This window comes from Corvus hawaiiensis, chromosome 5 (genome assembly GCF_020740725.1).
Source record: "Corvus hawaiiensis isolate bCorHaw1 chromosome 5, bCorHaw1.pri.cur, whole genome shotgun sequence".
Lineage (NCBI taxonomy): Eukaryota > Metazoa > Chordata > Aves > Passeriformes > Corvidae > Corvus > Corvus hawaiiensis.
The window spans coordinates 73,524,862-73,545,668 of record NC_063217.1 but is presented as its reverse complement, the minus strand read 5'-3'; the positions used below and the strand labels follow the sequence as shown (position 1 = coordinate 73,545,668).

Sequence of the window (20,807 nt, the reverse complement as noted above, 5' to 3'; positions counted from 1 at the left end):
TTCTATCTGCAGATTTTCATGGAAAATTGTGCCATTTGAAAAGTTAAGGGGTTTGTGGGCAATATACAGACCCAGTTCTTTACCCACCATTAGACTGTTTTCAGTAACTGCACTGTTGTTTCCTGTTGTTTTGGAAAGGCTCAACCTATGCACACTGAACTTACAAAGAAGATTTTGGGCAACAAGGCTACCTTCAGCCCCATCGTCACACTGGAGCCCAGGAGAAGGAAATTCCATAAGCCCATCACAATGACGATTCCCGTGCCCAAGGCCTCCAGCGATGGGCTCATGAATGGCTATGGAGGCGACACACCCACTCTAAGGTTACTATGCAGCATAACAGGTAGGCTGCCAGTCCTGGAGCTCTCCATGTGCTTCCTGAAACTGTCAGTCCCTGGGGGCTGGAAGTGCTGAACTGATTACACCCAGGGGAAGCTGGGTGGAAATCTGACTGGGGCGAGAAGCTGTGAAAAATAAACTACTTTCCAAACAATTCCTTTGTAGCATAAATAACATTTGTTGTTTGCACTAACAAGAGATGTGTAATATAATCACAGACTTCGGGCTTGGTGGTTTTTTTGCTTTTTCCTTACAGTTTGTTTCTTGGGAACCAACATACCTCTGCCTGGCAGAGTAAGTGTAGTACAGACTTAATGTCGCAGGATGCTTGGGAGGAAAATACTGGAGTTAAACACTTTACTTGCTATGATTCCAATGTGTTTAGCATCAGTCTCTCCCTTAAGAGACAGAAATGAGCTGCAAGCATTTAATTTAATTAATTAATTTAATCCTGTGCTACAGAGCTCGTTACTTAAAAATCATCTGGGGACTTGGTCTTTTCAGGGCAAGCCCATCCAGTCCTACTAGCATTAGTGGTGTAATACGGACCCAAGGAGGGGCATATCTGGAGTTATTACTGGTTTCATGGTAATTAAAAGCTGTAAAATATTTTTTAGAAGCCAAAAGTTGCTGACTTGCTTGGTTTTGATTTTATTTTTAAACCTCTGTCATTTCAGGAGGAACCACCCCTGCGCAATGGGAAGACATCACCGGGACAACACCGCTGACATTTGTTAATGAATGTGTTTCCTTCACGACAAATGTGTCTGCCAGGTACCTGCACAACCAAACAGGACTTTTACAGGGATAGTCTCAAATGCATGGCTTTGTTCCACAAATATTTCTGGTAAACTATTTTAGTTTGGAGAGTGGAATGAACAGAGATACTGATTATTATGCAAATTTCCATGGAAACAGAAATCCCTTATTTGGCTACCTCATTGCATATCTTGTAAGAGATATTACTTCCAGAATATCCAAAACTGAGAAGTCAGGCAGAAAGGGCCTGTAGGTGTACAAAGGTGGGGTCTAGAAGCGTCTCTTCCATGTGTCTGTTCTTGTGATGAGATTTAACTGCTTTCTTACTGAAAACAGTTTTTCACTTAAAAAAAGATAATCTATAGGTATGTATGTATTTTAGTTTGTATCCTGTCTGTGATGTGTATCACAGAAATGCCCAAAAATCTCCTCCTCTGTAACAGGAGATGCAATTCATTACCTAGAAAGTATTCCATCTAGGCTGTGTAGTCCAGCAAACAGTGAAAAGAACCATGGATAACTTGCCCATGAAATTCGGTGCAAACATTCAGTGTCTGGGGCAGTTGTTACTGTTAGATTAGGTTTGTTATTTATTGAAATAGTGTGTTCGGTGTTAAAATGAGATCAGCTCTTGCAGTCCAACCTCCAGTTTAGCATTAGGTGAAATAAAGTATTGGTTTCTTATCCTTTCTCCGTTGAGAACGGGCTGTTTTCCCGTTAAGCTGGCTGCTTTGCTGATGCCCATTTCTTGTTTGGTGTAACTGAACTTTCCTCTGTAACAGCAGTGACCGCCAGAGGGGGATCTTACAGTGCATTCAGCGCACTGCTGCTGCTGCTGCTGCAGAGGTCTGTGCAAAGGCGGGAATTAAAGGCTATTTTAAGACCCACGTGTGGAAACAAGATGCAGACTTGGAGGAGTCTAAGTCCCTAAAATTGTGAAGTCCCCAGCAAACGGCTACACGTGATAGACAGCCAGAATGAGGGTGGGACTTTATGGTCCTGCAATCCATATTTGTAGTAGATCTTTCCAAATCCTGACGATGACATGAAAATTGATCAGTATTGTTAATATTCTGTGATACAGGCAGGGCTCCATGTAGAGATTTTACCGGGTTCTGCCTCTTGTTTTTAATCTAAATGAGTGTTCAACTACCTACTTTGCCCCAAACATGATTTGAAATGCTGGTAAAGTTAAAAAATGGGATTTTTCATCTAATTTCTGACTCTTTGCTATTCACAGTAATTTTTTTATATCTAGTTACGTCATTAATGATGGATAACAATTTTACCATTCATAAATTAATTCTGTCCAAAATGAGCTTGGGAAAGAGATATATTTGTCATGTGAATTACAGTGCAGACTTGGAGGCACAATGTTTGTTTTCCATTTCCTGAGCTGCAGCTTTTAAAAGATTTAATAACTGTTGGGGCTTTTTAGCCCCTGGTGTTTGACAGCAAATCACTGAGGCATCTGGTGGTTTCTCAGAGGATGTGGCCTCTCCAGTTGGAGTCCAGCACAGCATAATTCTCCCACGCAGGAAAAGGAAAGGATCAGTGTGCAGTGCCTTTCTGTAGCACACATGCTTTCCCTCTTGCAAATGTCAGCAGCCTGGGCTTTTGAGCAGTGCGTTTGTTAAGCACTCTGAAGATCGGCACAGCAGGAAATTCGCTGTTGCTCAGCTGCAGATGAGTAAGTGCAGAGCGGTCACACTCCAAAGGTGTGCTTTGGGCTTGCAGTGCCGCGTAATCCACCGTGAGGAGTAACCCCCTACAGATCCGAGCAGCTTTTGGGCTGCCTCTGACCCCTCCTGGCTTCCGCCTTCATCGGCTGGCTGGGAAACTCGAGCTTCCCACCCACGCAGTTGATTTTACTGAAAAGAAATGGCATCAGCTCCACAGAGAAACTCAAGTGGTAGCTGGGAAAGAAGGTACAGGACGTGTTACTGCTTGGAAAATGCTTGGTGGCTACATTCACATAGGAGTAATTTCTGATGTGGCATGCAGCTTTGCACAGCAGACAAAGTCATTCACGTTCACCTGAAGACCTCAGGTTTTGCTGTTGTGTGTGAGGAATTGACTGCTTTTTCCTTTAAGTCGGATGGGAGACAAAACCCAAGAGTGACAATTCTTTTTGTACTGTATTCTGACTTGTTATCTCCACTTGCTGCGGTTACCTGCTAATGCTGCCAGGATGGGGAAACACGGAATTTCCTTTCTGAAATCCTTCTCTGCTGATGGCACCACTCTTTGTTTTCTTTTACAGATTTTGGTTGATAGACTGTCGGCAGACGCAAGAATCTGTTACTTTTGCTTCCCAAGTGTACAGAGAAATTATCTGTGTCCCCTACATGGCCAAATTTGTGGTGTTTGCCAAATCTCACGATCCCATTGAAGCACGGTTAAGATGTTTCTGCATGACGGATGACAAGGTGGATAAAACCCTAGAACAACAAGAAAACTTTGCTGAAGTTGCCAGAAGCAGGGACGTAGAGGTACTGTACTAGACTTGCAAGTTGTCTCCGTTTTCTGGTGTCTGCTTTTAAACGAACACTTTCTGCCTTTTATCTGCCACAAGGACTGAAAAATAATCTGCCAACAAGTACTGTCATGATGCAGTATCAGCAACCATGATAAGATGGAAACTTGCGCTTTTGTCAGGCGTCAGGAAAAAGTAGCGAGGAAACCCTGTTCTCAGAGGGAACCCTGTTCCCAGAGGGAACTGTCCAACTCCGTCCACAGGGTTAAAGGGAGAAGGTCGGAGCCAAAAGCGATGGCTAAATCCCAACTTTGAGTACCGCCATAAATGCACATCACTAACCAGAAAAGCAGCTGACAGCGGTCACAGTTTGTCAGCACATTCACATACCAAGAAGTTAAAGCAGCAGGTTTGATTCATATTCTGCTTTGCAAAAACAAAATTGCGTTAAACCTGTTGCTGAGCAGGCAAAAGCTTTCCTATGTGGAATGCAGCAAACTGCCTGCTAAATGCAGTTTTTCTGGCTCTGTCAGCTTCCTCAGAAGGGATGACAAATCAAAGGTGCTTTAACTTACATGGCACGTTCTGCTTAGTTCAGTCTCTTTTCCATGAGAATCCCACCTTTAAAGTAATTGTCCTCGCTGTTTCTGAAGCTCTGACAGGCATCTCTTGTGCAGAGCAGCAAGATAAAATATGGGCTTATCAAAGTGAATGACAAGGCTGAATTTCTGGAAAGTAAGGATGAGATAAGTGAATGGATTGGCACTTGGAGTGGCACATCTGCCAGACTGCTGATCTGATATTCAAACACGGGGAGGGGCCATAACAACAGCAGTCTGAAGATACAAGTGGTGCCATTGTAGAGAGATTCCAGGGAGGTCTTTTCCTAAGGCCTGCCTTTCAAAAGCTCTTACAGTAGGTACACACTCTGAGTTCTAGTGGCTGAAGACAATATTTCTTTGACTGTGGTGATGAGGCCAGGTTAGCAAATTGTGCTAAAATGGGAGTAAATCGAAAATCCAAATTAAAATCTAGATTTAAAAGTTTGCCCAGATTTATGACACTGAGTCACGTTTTGTCATTTGAAGTACTGCACTATTGTTACTAAATTAACAATCTCTTATCTTTGGAATTTAATAATCTGAAATGTTTCCACACATTTTAGGTACCTAACAAGTCTTGTAAATGCTGACAAGTCCTAACAGTTCCAGACATTGATTGTAACTACTGTAGAATTATCCTTAAGAAGAAATCCTTATCACCTCACAAGCATTGATGGTTTGCTTTTTTTCCTGTCCAACAGGTATTAGAAGGAAAACCCATCTACGTTGACTGCTTTGGCAATTTGGTGCCACTCACAAAGAGCGGGCAACACCATATATTCAGTTTCTTTGCCTTCAAAGAAAACAGACTTCCTCTGTTTGTTAAGGTAATGTTGATAGCTCCGTTTTGGATATTTCAGTTATCACTCCACCATAGTTTTTTGTGAACAAAGAAAACCAAACTAGTTAATTTATATAAATTCCCAACCGTACCCTAATTTTATCCTTGTACTATTCCATTTTAAAAACTTCTTTATGAGTAGGAAAACTTGCAAAATACAAGCCCAAGTAAAAAGCCTCCATTCCCCCCAAATTAAGTAATGCTTTAGCCCCCTGCGGTCAGAAGGGCTGCTGTCACCGAGCCCCCATCACCAGCCCTTCTGAGAGGGAAATGAGAGAGCACTGGAAACCTCTTCCCACAAACTTTTCCTTCTACCTGGACGTTCTGACTACAGTGGAGGAAGCCATTTCCATTACATAAATAAAAGTCGTGGAGAAATGATTTATGAATGGGAACTTCCAGTAAGCGGAGAAAACCAGCCCACTCCGTCATTGTGTTACAGTTGCTGTGCGCTGCTAGACAAATTTTAAACTTTCTCCCTCGTTTCCAGCAATATTTTGTAGCTTGTTTTAATTTACAGCTTCATCTGTGCCGCTGCCTTCCTTTGGCTTTGCTTTCCCCACCTGCTGAATTTTCCACCATACATTGAATACCCAAATACATCCGTACGTAAACGTACAAACAGCAGGGGGGAAAATGAAAACAAAACCACGTTGGCTTTGCCTACCTGGACATTTCTCCCCCATCTGGTGGGGAGAAAAACTCCTGCTGAACAGTTTTGAGAGGCACAAGTAGCTCGTACATCAAACCAGCAGATTAAATGTGTGTATTTTTGCTGTGCCAGGTCCGAGATAGCACTCAAGAGCCCTGTGGACGATTATCATTCATGAAGGAGCCAAAATCTACCAGAGGCCTCGTTCATCAAGCCATATGTAACTTAAACATCACTTTACCCATTTACACAAAGGTACTGAGACATTATACCCAGCTGTAGGCATCAGCATTGTCATACAAACAAGAACTGAGGAGGAGGGCAAAACGGGGTTAAAGCTTTGTGGGCAGGGATTTGAAAGAGGAAGAATTCTGTCCAAGGGCTTTCGGTGTCTTGGGTTTGGTGGCCCCAATGCCAGCGTTGGAAGTGTCACCAGGTATTTCCTGCGGACTCAGAAGAGACGAGTGGGAGTGCTCTCAGATGTTAAACACTTGCTTCCGTAGAAGTGCCAGCTTAGGATTATTCTCTCAAACCACAGGGGTTTTCCCTGTCCTGGTCAGATTAGAAGCTGCATGCCTTTTAGGGATGTATTTGCCTAAAATGGTCAGCACTTTTTAGAATATAATAAATCTTTATTATAGCATTTCAGTATAATTTTAAAGCTGAGCATCTCAACATACTTTAACTTCAAATGGTAATAGTTCCTAAATATTTCAAGTGTTTATAGATGCTAATTTATGGATGAAAAAGCATGTATATATTTGAAGTTTCGGTACAAATAAGGATCACTAGACCTCTAACCTTCCCTGTTTGTATTTTGCTTGGTTCTGTAGCCTTTTGTGTTTAAATTGAGTGTTTAGTTTTGTTGCTTTTTGACGTAAGAAATCAACTGCAGAAACGTGCTGCATTTTCTTCTGTTCTGTTAAATGTTGTCACAAGTTACTTTTTCCTACTCTCTTCTAAAAAAAAATTGCCTTTTGCCTGCTCTGTTTTCCCCCTTCTCTTTTTGCATGGCACTTTGGGACCAAAAGGAATCAGATTCAGATCCAGAACCAGAAGAGGTAATGTTGCTAAATCAGCACGTTCTTGCCTACACACACTGCTCAAACACAACTAAGAGACACAACTCAGAAGATTGATCCTTAGCTCAGTGCTGCGAGCACAGTGAAGAGGGCCTTGCACAGACTCACTTGGGGAAGAGACAGGGTTGAACTTCCCCCACGTTAAAATTACCAGGCTTCTCCATTTACCACATCCAACAGCCTGGATGTTACAGGTCTCTGCCGGATGACTGACACCCGGTACAGAACCAGCGTTAACCCAGAGGTCACACGTAGAAGGTTTGGAATGTTCGTCTTTAGCGTAAACCAAGTTGCATCCGCTCCCAGCCCCGTTCTGGCACTCGGAGATGTTGCTTGGGCTCTGACCCCGACACGAATGAGTCACATTAGAAAAGCATCCCCACGCTTCGATGACGTTCAGCTGTTAGAAACACTGTGAGAAGGGCCAGCTCCCCAGGGAGGATGGGCATCTTCTCCGTGCACAGATTCAGCAGTTCTGTGGCACCAGTTGCAGTTTCCTATTACCATTCCAAAAATATTTACCGCTGCTGTGGTAAAGATCACTTCTGTTTTTGTATAGGAAACTAAAGCACAGAAAGACAAGCTCATTGATGGCTATAAGCATTTTCAACTCTTTCTTGTTTACTTCATTAATTTTTATCGTAATTAGTATGCTGACATACATCTGGGCTGATCTGGAAGAACTGAAAGTGAGGGAAGTTGAACGCCCTAGGGATGCAGGGTTACCATGTAGGGCAGTCCGTGCATCAGAGGAATTTGGGCTATTATGGACCTGTTACACACACTGCTGAGTGTGAGATTCAATTACGTGAGCCTAAAGGATTGCCAGGCACGTACGAACATGCACGTGTGGCCAGGGATTTCCTTCTGTTCCTTGTCAGCTCATGGCAAGGCAAGGATTTCCTAACACCTTGATTGAGACTGTGCATCGCATTTATCTTTATAAAGAATAGTTGGAACTATTTAAACCTTTTCAGCACTCGCTAAAATTACCTTGGGGGCTTTACCATGCACAGCACCGTGTATCAGCAGTACTGCACAGCTGATTTGCATTCTTCACAGCTGTCCTACCCCTACCACAAGTTTGCATAGGAAATTAAAGGTTTAACGCTGCTTCTGACTTTGCATATTCTGCCATAGCCAAATTTAAACAACATGTGCTGGTGTGGACAAATGCTAGCGGAACTGAAATAAACTGAAATTGCAAGGCAACCTCAAAAATTTGCTTCTTGAGTTTTCAGAGTCTGACACTGTGTTCTGTTTAATTCTTTTTTTGGCAAGGACTTTGTTTCCTTTTGAATAAAATTGTAGGACTTTTTTGATCTATACCCAAATAACTCTGAAAAACCAAAAAGGTGGCCTGTGAGGGCCATCACAGCTTCCATGTAAAGGTATCCATAGCTATTAGTGGCATCCAGCCCCAGGGCATGCCTCGGGCAGTTCTGCCATCACTTCTGCACCTGCATTTCGTCATCACTAAACACAGAGGCAAAAATGCAATCCCTGTTCTCAGAATGAACGTGTCCAAGGAAACACAAGGCATAAAACTTCCTGGTTGCCTTTCAGATGCACCATGTGCCATCACATAACCATATTGGAGTATTTTGCTTTAGATGGGAAGAAATAAATTAGGAGCAATGCAACAAAATACCCGGTCGTGCAGAAGTTTAGGCCCTCCACACTTGCTGTAAGAGCATTTAAAGGAAATACACTGCAACATGTTGCATCTACTGTTGACCATGACTATAGCAAAGTAACAGTTTTTCTGGTATTAGAGACCTTAAATAAATTAAGCTATGCTTTTGCTGTTATTTTAAATGCATTCTTGGTTCCATTTACGTCCGTGTTTCTCCGTACAACTAGCACTTCACTCGTGGCTCTGTATAGCAATTCTAGTTGAACTTTTAAATCTCCTGCTTTTTTCTCTTCCAGGTTGATGTGACTTCAGAAAAAAGTAAGATTTTCTTTTTTTTCTTGAGAATGTTATAATGCAGTTTGTATGAGAGATGGTTAAGAGTAAAGATAAGCATGAAAGAGAGCTAAGTTTTAACTGCTACTGCTCATAACATCAATACTTACAACTGTAATAGAAAACAATTTAATATCTCGGCAGCTATCCAATTAAATACGCTTTAACATGTAAATTAACAAGTAATGCAGTTTAAAACCGTTCATCTAAGCATTTACTTTCCTTTGACATCCCTAGTGATCCCGCTATTGCTATGTTGCTCGTATGAATGCTCATCCCTCCGCTTTTTTTGTTTTCTCCTTTTGTTGACACACGTTCTTGCCTCATATTTGAGACGGATGACAGTATCACTTTTAATGAAAACCTAATGAGGACTCCAACCGATTTCATTAGTCTCATGGAATACAACCATGCCAAAAAGTGATACTGTCCAAAGGAATCAGGCTGTTTAACCCTGCCTCCCTTGCCCCACCCTTTACTGTGGTGAAATATGGCTGTAAATCTGACCCGAAAGCTTGGCGCAGCACAAACACCCTCTGAGCGCGCACAACCAGGCCGTGACCGTGAGAGAGCGCGGGGCAGGGGCTCGCAAACGTCTCCTTTACGGGAGAGGCAAATCAAACAAATCTCTGCACACACTGAAGTGTCCCTGACGAGAGCTGCTTCCAAATGCAGCCATTCTTGGATCCGTTCAGGAAAAGAACGACATCTGCCTTGTTTCCAGTCTGGAGTGCAACGTCTTGCCTTGTTTGCAGTTAAAGTGCAGCGTGTCGCATTGGCCTCCGGCCGCTTCCTCACTGCCAAATCCCCCAGGGCCCCAGAGAAACCCCGGTGGGTGTTCCTGCTCCAGCCACACACTGTCTGGACAGCACTTCCAATTTATTTCCCACTGGAGTTGCTTTGCTTCAGGCTGATTAACTCCGTTATTGGCCAGTGGAAGAGTCATACGTTTGATATTTATGAAAGTACATACTGCAGTTTTACAGAATTACTGGCTGGCATTTCGGTGTGCACCAGACAGTTCACTGTAAAGCAGCAGCACCAAAAGACCACATTTTCAGCCCCAAAATACCCGCAGCAATCTAGCTCTAATTAATGTACAGCACAGATACTTAGCGCTCGTTGCACCCAGGAGAACAGTGTAGCAAAATGAATCCTTTTTACAGATAAAGACAGCTAATTCTGTGTTGCTTAGGTTCTCCTCATCTGCATTAGTGCTTTGACTTTTGCTGGGGTGCTGAAACGTGCAGTTCCATGTGACGTGCTACCTTGAAAGGGAAAATGCCCATTAGTAATTCCTAAGCATTGTGTTCTGTTTGTAACTTGCTTCAGTTCTCCACTGTTTTGTTCTGTTCAGCGTGCATTTTCTGCTAGTCCTTGCTGAAATGAAATATTACCAGCAGGCAGTTACGGCATAGTGGGAATTAGCTGCAGCCACCTTCCTGTATGTTGACTGCCAGATTAGACAATATTTCACCACAGTATGTTTTACAGGATTTTCATGTACCTTTAATTTCTATGATTAATTTTTAGAGCTCTTGTTTTTAACTGAAGCTACCTACCCAGCAGCATTTGCAACACCTTTGCTTTGCATGGAAATAACTTGCCTTACATGAATTGTATGTATGTGTCTAGTGTGACTGTCTGTGCCATACATTACATTTTTTAAAACTCTGAAATCACGTCTAAGTTGATTCACAGTTTTTTCTTACTCTCTCTCCTTTTCTTCTCTGTCTTCTCTTTCCTCAGTCAGTTCATTAGTTGTCAGTGAGGATGTTCCAAGGAAAGGACCATGCCTCTTAAAACAAAAGCCTGTTTGTTTCATTGTGTAGGTGTGAAATCCCCTTAGATGAAATGCCGGTTTGCAGCTGATTCAGACCTCTACGTATTTGATCGTATTTTAGATTACTGCAGAATTACTTTTCATTTTTTATTTTGGTCACTAAGAAAAACAAAACTGTTAACCCGATGTTATTCTGACAGTTTGCTAACACTGGCTTTCTCTTAGAGGAAATGGACTTTCAATCAGTTCTAATGCTTTCCCCCTTTTTTCTTGTTTTTCTTTTTATTTGAACATTGATCTGTAACATCTGAACAATCTTGAGATGCCTCTCTTTGTGTAACTTCACTGTGTTTCTTCTGGCTTTGATTTGAAATTTTGTTGTTGTTGTTTTGGGTTTTTTTTTTAGTGATGTCCTGATTTGGTTTGTTCCAGCTTTGATACTGTATGTGTGGTTGTGCTCTAGCAATAAAGTGAAGCAAGTTATTTCCTGCCATTTTCCTTTTCAGTTGGTTTTCCTTCCCCCCCCACCCCCGCCCTGTTAGCTTTGCTTTGCTCTTGTACCCTCAGATCTTGTGGATCCACCATTCCCAGCCCATTTTGTTGACCTTCCTACCACTACAGCCAAAGACTGTCATTTTCAGTCCTGATTACATTTTCCAATCTCTATTTTTGATTTCCATTTTACTTTCGATGTTTTTCATTCGCATCAAAGATGACGAGACAGAATCTACAGAAACATCTGTCCTGAAAAGCCATCTGGTTAACGAAGTCCCTGTACTAGCCAGTCCAGACCTGTTGTCTGAAGTTTCTGAGATGAAACAAGATCTGATCAAAATGACTGCCATCCTGACAACTGATCCTTCTGATAAATCAGGCTCCATTAAAGTGAAAGATCTTGAAAAGCCCGCTGAAGAAGAGCCAGGAGAACCTTTTGAAATAGTTGAAAGAGTGAAAGAGGACTTAGAAAAAGTAAATGAAATTCTGAGAGGTGGATCCTATACCAGAGAAGAGCACATTTTGCAGAAGTCCCTTTCCAAACAAGAACCCTTAGAAGAAGAATGGATCATTGTCAGCGATGAAGAAATCGAAGAGGCCAGAAGAAACGCTCCATCAGAAGTCACGGAGCCGAGCCGCGCTGAAGTCAGGGCAGACAAAGGGGCAACAAAGAAGGGGGAGCCGGATGCGACAGGAGTGGTGGATTACCTTGCAGAGGATTTAAAAACACACGTTTCTCTTCATGAGGTACAGCCACAGGCCTTACAAGAGGAGGGAGTAGAAGAGAAATTTGAAGCAGCAGTAGTAAGCAGGGATTCTGAAAGAAAAGGAAAAGACTCTCCAAAAACTGGGAAAGCAAGCTCGCAGGAGCAACAGAAGGCAGCCTCAGAAGTTAAGAAGCCCCTTAGGGCAAAATTAAGAGAAAAGCCAAAGCCAAAGGAAGGCAAGGCGCACAGCAGCGGAGAGAAACTGAGACTGCCTAAGCTTGCTGCAGACGAGGCACCGGCTGGGGAGCCTGGCCTAAAGGTGACAGCTGCTCCGGAGCCTAAAGCCGTGTCCCCTGTTATTGAGGAAACTCCCATTGGCTCAATAAAAGATAAAGTCAAAGCTCTTCAGAAACGAGTGGAAGATGAGCAAAAAGTACGGTCAAAACTGCCTGTCAGAGTTCAGGCAAAAGAAGGCCCTGCCGAAAAGGCGCCTAAAAAGCCTGCACAAGTCAAAAAGCCAGTAGCACACAAAGCCCAGCCGCCTGTCTCACCTTCTTCTAAGACAGAGAGACTCGAAGAGACCATGTCCGTTCGGGAACTGATGAAAGCCTTCCAGTCAGGGCAAGACCCGTCCAAGAATGTTTCTGGACTGTTTGAGCACAAATCTGTCAAACAGAAGCAACAGGCCCCCGAGAAGGAAACGTCCCGCAGGAAAACAATTCCTTCACAGAGTGAAACGAGGCGGGCGTCAAACCTCAAGACAGACAAACAGAAGGACAAACCAAGCACGGTGCCAAAAGCAGAGAAAGAGCCACAGTCAAAGAAAGGAAAAGCACAAACTTCTACCATGGAAACTGCCAAGAAAGCTGGTGGCAAAGACCAAGTAAAAGAGCAGAGCAGCAAAAAGCCAATCGAACCTCTCCCTCCAGTAATGGTTGCTGAAAGGGCCAAAGAAACAGCGCCTGGGAAGGGCAGGACTTCTGATGATCAAGGAGATGCTGACTTCCAGATCAGCCCTGACAGGAAAACCTCAACGGACTTTTCTGACGTCATTAAAGAAGAACTGGAGGATAATGACAAATACCAACAGTTCCGACACCTCTCAGTGACAGAGGAGGGAGAGCTTAACTTGGAGCAAGTACTGACCAGTCCTTTCGGTGCTGCTTTTCCCACAGAGTATGGGAAAGATGGATTCCTTCCTGCTCTTTCTCTGCAAAGTGCTGCTCTCGATGGGAGCTCCGAGAGCCTTAAACACGAAGGTGTGGCTGACTCTCCAGGCAGCCTACTTGACGGAACCCCTCAGATCAGCTCGGAGGAAAGTTACAAGCATGAGGGTCTGGCAGAGACTCCTGAAACAAGCCCAGAAAGCCTTTCCTTCTCACCAAAGAAAAATGATGGGCAAATTGAAGATGCTAAAGGAGCGGTAGGAGGAGTACACACAACAGCAGAAACATGTTCTCCGAAGGAACTCTCCTCAAAGGAAGATGAAAAAGGTATTAGTGAGAGGCAGCTAGATGCTGTTACCGAGACTAGTGAGTCTCATTCTGACCATGTATCAGAAGAGCGTGTACCTCCAGCCTCTGAAGAAGAGGCTGATAAACTTAAAGGAAGTAGCTCAGCTTCCATTATGAAAGATATTAGCAGGGATAAAGAATCCAGAACCACTGCACATTTCACTAAGTCTTCTGAAACACATGACACTGCTTTAGAGAAAGAAAAAGATGTAGCCTGTGAACGCCGTCTTACAGTTAGAAGTCCCCAGAAATTGGAACTTTCACTTGCTAGCCATGATAGTGAAGGCTTTAGCCCAGTTGCAGATGACTCTTTGACTATAAGCCATAAAGACTCCCTGGAAGCAAGCCCAGTGCTAGAAGATAACTCATCACACAAAACGCCTGACTCTTTGGAGCCCAGTCCTATGAAAGAGTCCCCCTGCCGCGATTCACTTGAAAGCAGCCCCATAGAGCCAACAGTGAAGGCTTGTATTTTGGGGCAGGGTCCTCCTCAGTCTGTTCTTAGCAAAGCAGAAGCCTGCCCAGAGCTGGCATCAGTGCGTTCCAGGACTCTCCGTGACCCTGAGGGAAGTGCCGATGATGACAGTCTAGAGCAAACATCCCTCATGGAGAGTTCAGGGAAAAGTCCCGTTTCACCTGAAACTCCTAGTTCAGAAGAAATTAGCTACGAAATCACACCTAAAATGGCAGACGTACCAAAGTCAGCCACCATCCCTGAAGTCAACGAAGAACCGGAGGATGATTTGGAAAGTGAGCCAAAGAAGAGATTCACCCCCGAAGAAGAGATGTTTAAAATGGTGACCAAAATCAAAATGTTTGATGAATTGGAACAAGAAGCAAAACAGAAGAGAGATTATAAAAAGAGTCGTAAGTCAGATGAATCTTCTGTGATTGCCAATTCAGAAGCCTCATGTGAGGCCGAAGCACCAGAGCCAATGGCCGTAGGGGAAAAAGACACACCCACAGTGGTGACACCTGCAGCTGAATCTAGGAAAAGTTCTTCCTCTTCCGAAAGCGAGCCAGAATTGACTCAGCTCAAAAAAGAAGCCGACTCAGGTCTCCTAATGGAGCCTGTGATCCGAGTGCAGCCACCCTCACCTTTACCATCCAGCATTGACTCCAGCTCTAGCCCCGACGAAGCAGGTTTCCAACCCATTGATTGCCAACCACGCTCTGTCAGGATAGGTGAGGTTAAAGCACAAAGCAAAGGTGACAAAGAGGAGCCGCTTATCCTTGGGCGCAGCTGTAAGCCTTCCACGAGCACCTGTCATTCCGATGGTTGTGCATCAGCAGAAAGTGCTGAATCAAAAGGTTGTGACAGTACAGGTGACTGTGAGATAGTCAGTCCCGATGCCCTGGTTACACGATTGGGGTGTACTCCCTGTCACTCTGTTGGTGACAGTTCTCAAAAAGAGGTTCACACTGAGTCTTCACTAACGATTGAGCAGTGCAACGCTGCTGAAAAAGATGTCGAACCCATGGCAGCATTACCGCACAGAGATTTCATTTCTACGGGAGACGCGTCAGAGAAGGCAGATGATTTTTCTTGTGGACACGGTACCACCGAGTACTCTGTTCCACGCGATGGCAACCTGGCCGAAGGTGACACCGCTGACCCTTCTGCTTCGGCAAGGGATTCGAGAGAAGCAGATACAGGTTGTGAGGCATCTCACGGGGCTGGTCATGCTGAGGGGCCCTTACCGGAGGATTCATCCCTAACCACTGACACAGTGGAACTCGAGAGCTGTGCGGCAGATGCTGCTGATGGTAGTGATCCGCATATAGTGAGCCCTTACGAAAATGTGTCTTCTGGGCATTTCTTTATTGACTCTGAAAGTCTGGTAGGATCTGGTAGAAGCCTTCTATCTAGGGAAACCTATTCTGTTGTAGCAGGGAAAGATCAGACTGGCGAAGCTTTACTTAGCAGAGACACAGGCAGTGAACATTGCTCTTCAGAGGAAGTGTACGTGGAAATAGAGCCCAAACCAGAGGACGAATTTCAGACAATGTCACAAGGGTCTCCGGCCTCAGATTCAACAAAATTACCTGAATCTGCCCTTGAGGATATAAGAGATGAAACAGAGCAATTGACAGGTCAGGTTGTCATCACTAGAACTGATGTGGATTCTGACACGTGGAGTGAAATACGTGAAGACGACGATGCTTTTGAAGCTCGGGTGAAAGAAGAGGAACAAAAGATATTTGGGTTGATGGTAGACAGGCGATCCCAAGGCACAACCCCTGACACGACACCAGCCAGGACACCCACCGAAGAAGGGACACCACTCAGTGAACAAAATCCTTTTCTTTTTCAGGAAGGCAAGTTGTTTGAGATGACTAGAAGTGGAGCCATTGACATGACCAAAAGGAACTACCCAGATGAAAGCTTTCACTTCTTCCAGGGGGGGCAGGAGCCTCAGGAAGAAGTTTCTCTATGTGAAGAAGCAAAAGAAGCAGCAGAGGTGGAATCTTCACAGCTGAAGGGCTCACCAGACCCGTTTGCACCTTCAGAGTCAGAGGCGTCAGATACACAAGAACAAGATGCATTAAAATGCTCACCCCCGTCACCCGAGTTTAGCGACAGATCTGAAGAAATGACGGGTGAAGGTGTCAGCACAGGCACTGCAAAAGCAGATGCTAAATCCAGAATTCCAATTAAAATGGGTATTTCAGCTTCTTCCAAATCACCAAAGAAAGAAACCGCTGCCTCTGAAGCTGAGCCCCTCTCCAGAACGGAGACCGACATGGTCGATAGCAGTCAGGTGCCTTGCCCCATCTCTCCCGAGCAGTGTGCGGTAGAAGATGAATTAGATTTTTCCAAAGTCTCTCAATCAGTTAGTTCTGAACAGGGTGAGGAGTCCCCAGACTCTTCCCCAGAGGAACAGAGATCCGTGATTGAAATCCCTACTGCTCTAATGGAGAGTGTGCCTTCTTCTGAAAGCAAATCCAAAATCCCTGTAAGAACAGCTGCTGCCACATCGCAATCCTCGCAACAACTGGAAAACGAGAGCCTTGCCCCGGATGACTTCCTAGACAGTTTGCAATGTGAAGGAAAAGATGGCCAAGCAAAACCAAAGTCTAAAATTCCCGTGAAATCCGCTTTCCAAAAAACCGAGCCGCAACACTTGTATGCGGACACATCCGTCCACAAGCCAGAGTCACCCAAAGCGCTCGACATGACGAGCGCGGTCCCTTCAAAACCAGACAGCCGGAGTAAATCGGAATCTGACGCCAGTAGTCCCGTGGATCCAAAGGCCAAACGTTCCATCAAAGCTAGGAGTTACGCTGAGGCTGAGGCAGAGGCCAGGGAGAGGGAGAGTGAGATGAAGTTTGAGCTAGACTCAGATGAGGCAACAACAGCAAGATCGAAGGTATTTTCTTCACGGTTGCCAGTTAAAAGCAGAAGCGCTACAGGCTCCCGCAGTGCTTTTAGTCCCACAAAGGAAAGTAAGGACCATTTCTTTGATCTTTACAAAAACTCCATAGAGTTTTTTGAAGAGATTAGTGACGAAGCTTCTAAATTAGTGGAAAGACTCACACAGTCAGAGAGAGAACAAGAATTAGTTTCAGATGATGAAAGCAGTAGTGCCCTAGAAGTTTCAGTTATTGAAAATGTGCCATCCAGTGAGACTCAGCAGTCAGTTCCCGAAGACATCTTTGACATCAGACCCATTTGGGATGAGTCTGTAGAGACTCAAATTGAACGTATCCCTGACGAAAATGTCCATGACCGTGCTGAAGGTATTTGCCAACGACTGGGATTCCCTGTGCAACGCATGTCATGAATTAAACTCTTTTTGTTTTCTTTGGTGCGTGTGTGCGTTTGTGTACAGGTGTAGTGTGTGTGGCATTTTCTTTTCAGCTTTTGGTGGTTAGTTGTGCTTTTTTTTCCCCTTGTGAGCTGTGTTTGGGTTTTTTATTTTGTGTCTGTGTTCTTGTCTGTGAAACGATCTCAAGATTGCAAACCATAAATGCTTATGGGGAAGTGTTACCTTAATAAGCAAAAAAACACTTCTAAACATATGTATGGTTTTATCATTAAACTGATTGCTTAGGTCATGCACGTTTTGGCTTTTGACTTTCCCTGGCCCTATTACTAACTCTTAACTTCTACTAATAACAAATGTTTGGGTGTCAATTGAAAGCGAGACAGGCAAATTTATAGACTTTTGAGTTGGTACGCAAAGAGATCTGCAGGAGTTTTAAAGAACGAAGCTTTTTGTGTTCCCTTTTTTTGACGGTCCGTGTCTGAAGAAAACCCTGAGTCACGGGTAACGTTCGTACACGTTTTCTGGTACTTGGTTTTCCTCTCACCTACTTGTGTGCTAGTGCTGGGTAGCCCTAATGGAAATCAGGAGCTGAAATGACACGTGCATATCACGAACCCTAAGCAATTTCCTGATTCAGAGGTGTCGCAATCCACGTGCGCGTTCGGGGAAAATCAAAACTCAAATTCTGCCATCCTCAAACGAGCTCTGGGGATGGGAGGAGCTGTCAGTCTCACCTTTAGTGAAAGGAATGAGGACTGACGAATGACCGTGTGATTTTTCCTTGCCTTTGTTGTGAGCATTTTGTCTCACTCCCTGTCCAGAGGGTCAAAGACACTGAAATGAACAGTATCTCAAATACAGACCATAATCTCAAGTGCTGTGTGGGCTGTTTGAACACCACTTGCCCTACAACAGAAAGAACACGATCAGAAGCACCGGTCCCCGATGAATTCTTCAACCCTGGCATTTGCTAAGGAGGCATGGAAAACGATGGCTCTTGACTTTGACTAAGTCTTCAACTGAACGTTAGAAAGAAGTTTTAGAGTAAAATGCTTGGCCAAAACAGACACCGTAGGTGCTTCAGTCCTAGATGACAATTCCATGTGAAAGGCTGATTTTCAAATGGAAAAACTAGATAGTGCTGTGCTTTTTGAAAAGCCAAGCTTTTTGGTTTTCTTTTTGAACCTAGGGATTTACAGGCCTCGCTTGAGTTACGCAGCCTGTCCACATTTAGACGCAGCAGTTAGGAAAAACCAGCGCTTTCCCTTCTTGGGCTCTCTCTCCTATGGAAATGGTTTTTAACTTGCAAAAGGCAACTTGTAGCTCTCTTTGACCTTTAGATCAACAGGATGATCAGGAAAAGACAGAGGAGAGACTGGCCCATATCGCGGATCACCTTGGATTCAGCTGGACAGGTAAAACGCACGTTGTCTGCTCCAGAGAGAAAGGATGGGAATGGTCCCCACTCCTTTCATGTTTATTCTGGATTATTTTCTGATTATCTGAAGATATTTTATAAAAATATTTCAGAAGCTTGTTGTCTTTGGAATACTAAGAGTCCTAAATGGGATCACAAGGTACCTAAACAATCACAATCACCTAAAGCAGTATTTATATTGTGGATTCAATAGACCTGAGACAGCGAACAGTAGTGGAGACAAGTGAGAGTAACATGGAATGAGATGCAAATGTCGCTGACAATCAGCTTAAAGCCTCTGCAAAAGAGAAAGACCTGTGCAGAAATGTTCACGCTGTGTCAAACTGTGCAGTCTGACATAAAAAATGTTGCAAAAAAATCACGAAAACAAAACTAGAAAAAATGGATTCTTGTCAAATTAATGTTTTACAGTATTTTAGGGAGGGCAGAGTAATAGACCTGCATAAATATTCCTGTCTTTTATTATGGCAAAGACTGCTTATAGTAAAAGATTGCCAGATGTTAATTTGATGGGTGAGACAGGGGTTGGTTTTGCTTCAAACTCATTGGACTTTGTAGGATTTGAGTCTAATGCTTAGTTACTCTCTACTTATTGAAGTTTATGGTGGCACAGTTTTACAAACCAGCCCAGAAAAAAGATTATTTGGGGTCGGGTTCCCTCTGCCTCATTAAAACAGGACACCTTCCAAAATGAAGCCCATGCATAATGGCAGTGGAGTAGAACGTGAATCCTCCTTTATGAAAGAAGCAGGATAACAGTAGGAATCTCACAAATTCGCTGTGGCTTTAGCTTATTTGATGAACCCGTTTCAACGGCTGCATCTTAGTTTGGTGATGGCAGAAAGCTGCCTCTGGTTCCAGATACAAGAAAGATGTTACAGACTATCAAGTAATTTCTCTTGTCTGGACTGCAGCCTGAGCCTGTGCTACAAGGGAAGGACATCACTTACTCTTGGTTTCATGGGTTTTCTCAGGGTCAAGCTGTAATTCACAGCCATTTACTTTTCTTTGAATTAAATTAGACCCAGGGAGTAGTAGTCGACCTTTTTACAGAGATGGATTTCTTTTTCAGAGCTAGCGCGAGAACTGGACTTCACAGAAGAGCAAATTCACCAGATCCGAATTGAAAATCCCAATTCGCTGCAAGACCAGAGCCACGCGCTCCTCAAATACTGGCTTGAAAGGGATGGGAAACACGCAACAGGTTTGTCTCCGGTTCCTGTGTGTAACCGGCTCCAGTGTGCTTGTTGAGGGGGCAGCTGTGTGTTGCAATCACCAAGAAAACGTGGGGAAAATTCAGGCTACAGAAAGGATGGCCACGGATTGTACTCAGTGTTATTTCTTGTCTTGTCTGTATGACACAGCAACTCAACAAATCTGTTACAAGGAAAAAACCAGAGTGCTAATTTTTAGAGGCAGCCATTCAGTTCTTTTTAGATTTTACATAGCACTGCTTCTAAACGTATCTGTAATTTATAGATGATACTGGTCAGTATCCTACATATGCCCTTCCTATGGAAAGGAGAAGGGAGAGAGCGTGCGTGTGATGTTTAACTCAGCTGCACGGTGTCGTTCCAATGCCACAGATACAAATCTGACCCAATGCCTCACGAAAATCAACCGCATGGACATCGTTCACCTGATGGAGACCAGCGGCATAGACCCCGTGCAGGGCCACGGCCCGCGCGCGTACACGGACACGGAGCAGTCCATGGCACTGGACCACAGTGAAGGTAAAGGGCTCCTGACCCAAACTGCCCAGGGTACCTGTCTAAGCATCGCTCTGCTCTGAGCGTTGGCCCGGGGTCCTCTGCGAGCGCCTGTGACAGAGCACTAGAATCCCCTTCTGAAAGCAGAGACTGCGGGCGAATCGCACTGGCATCGCACGGGTCACATTTCACCAGGCAGAAGATCTGTGCTTTAGCTGATTCTTCAAAAGCAAGTCATGTGGCCAGCAGTGTTTGCCCAGTTTACCTTGGGATTGGTTTTTCTTTTGCTTATACAAGTGCTTTCATGAAAGCTCAGAAGGTTGTATTAGAATTTGACCAAGATCTGTCAAAGGAAAACTACTCCGTGCTTTGACAAAACCCCCTTTGGACTTGAGCATCCAGGTTATTGTAATTCTGTTAGGATGCTATGGCGTTTCTTAAGTTTGGAAGTTCAGTGGATTAGATCCAATGGTTGCAAACTGAAGGAACACCTCCAAATCATTTGGCATTAAGTTCTCTTTGCCAGAAGTGATGCTTTCGTGTGCCTAACTCAATACTGAAGCATATTAGACAGCTGCAAAGGTCCCATCTTGAAGAGAACGTAGGACTAGAAGGCTGTTTGTCACAATTAGCGTTCTCATATCACAGCCAAGTCGTTTTAGAATGATAAC

At 44.1% G+C, this 20,807-nt stretch overlaps 1 protein-coding gene across 50 annotated transcripts in view; it reads left to right on the top strand.

The window, feature by feature from the left end:
- Positions 1 to 20,807, top strand: part of LOC125326132 (ankyrin-2-like) — a 277,846-nt gene that overhangs the window by 245,487 nt on the left and 11,552 nt on the right. For 27 of the 50 annotated variants that reach the window (XM_048304045.1, XM_048304033.1, XM_048304034.1 and 24 more), the window contains 10 exons: positions 139 to 343; positions 1,017 to 1,113; positions 3,362 to 3,590; positions 4,878 to 5,003; positions 5,802 to 5,924; positions 6,701 to 6,730; positions 8,684 to 8,705; positions 18,330 to 18,404; positions 19,500 to 19,631; positions 20,014 to 20,160. In XM_048304045.1, the coding sequence (XP_048160002.1) occupies positions 139 to 343; positions 1,017 to 1,113; positions 3,362 to 3,590; positions 4,878 to 5,003; positions 5,802 to 5,924; positions 6,701 to 6,730; positions 8,684 to 8,705; positions 18,330 to 18,404; positions 19,500 to 19,631; positions 20,014 to 20,160 (1,186 nt within the window). Of the gene's footprint in view, positions 1 to 138; positions 344 to 1,016; positions 1,114 to 3,361; positions 3,591 to 4,877; positions 5,004 to 5,801; positions 5,925 to 6,700; positions 6,731 to 8,683; positions 8,706 to 11,215; positions 16,961 to 18,329; positions 18,405 to 19,499; positions 19,632 to 20,013; positions 20,161 to 20,807 lie in introns of all 50 variants that reach the window. The other 23 variants (XM_048304010.1, XM_048304015.1, XM_048304014.1 and 20 more) reach the window with 4 other exon arrangements.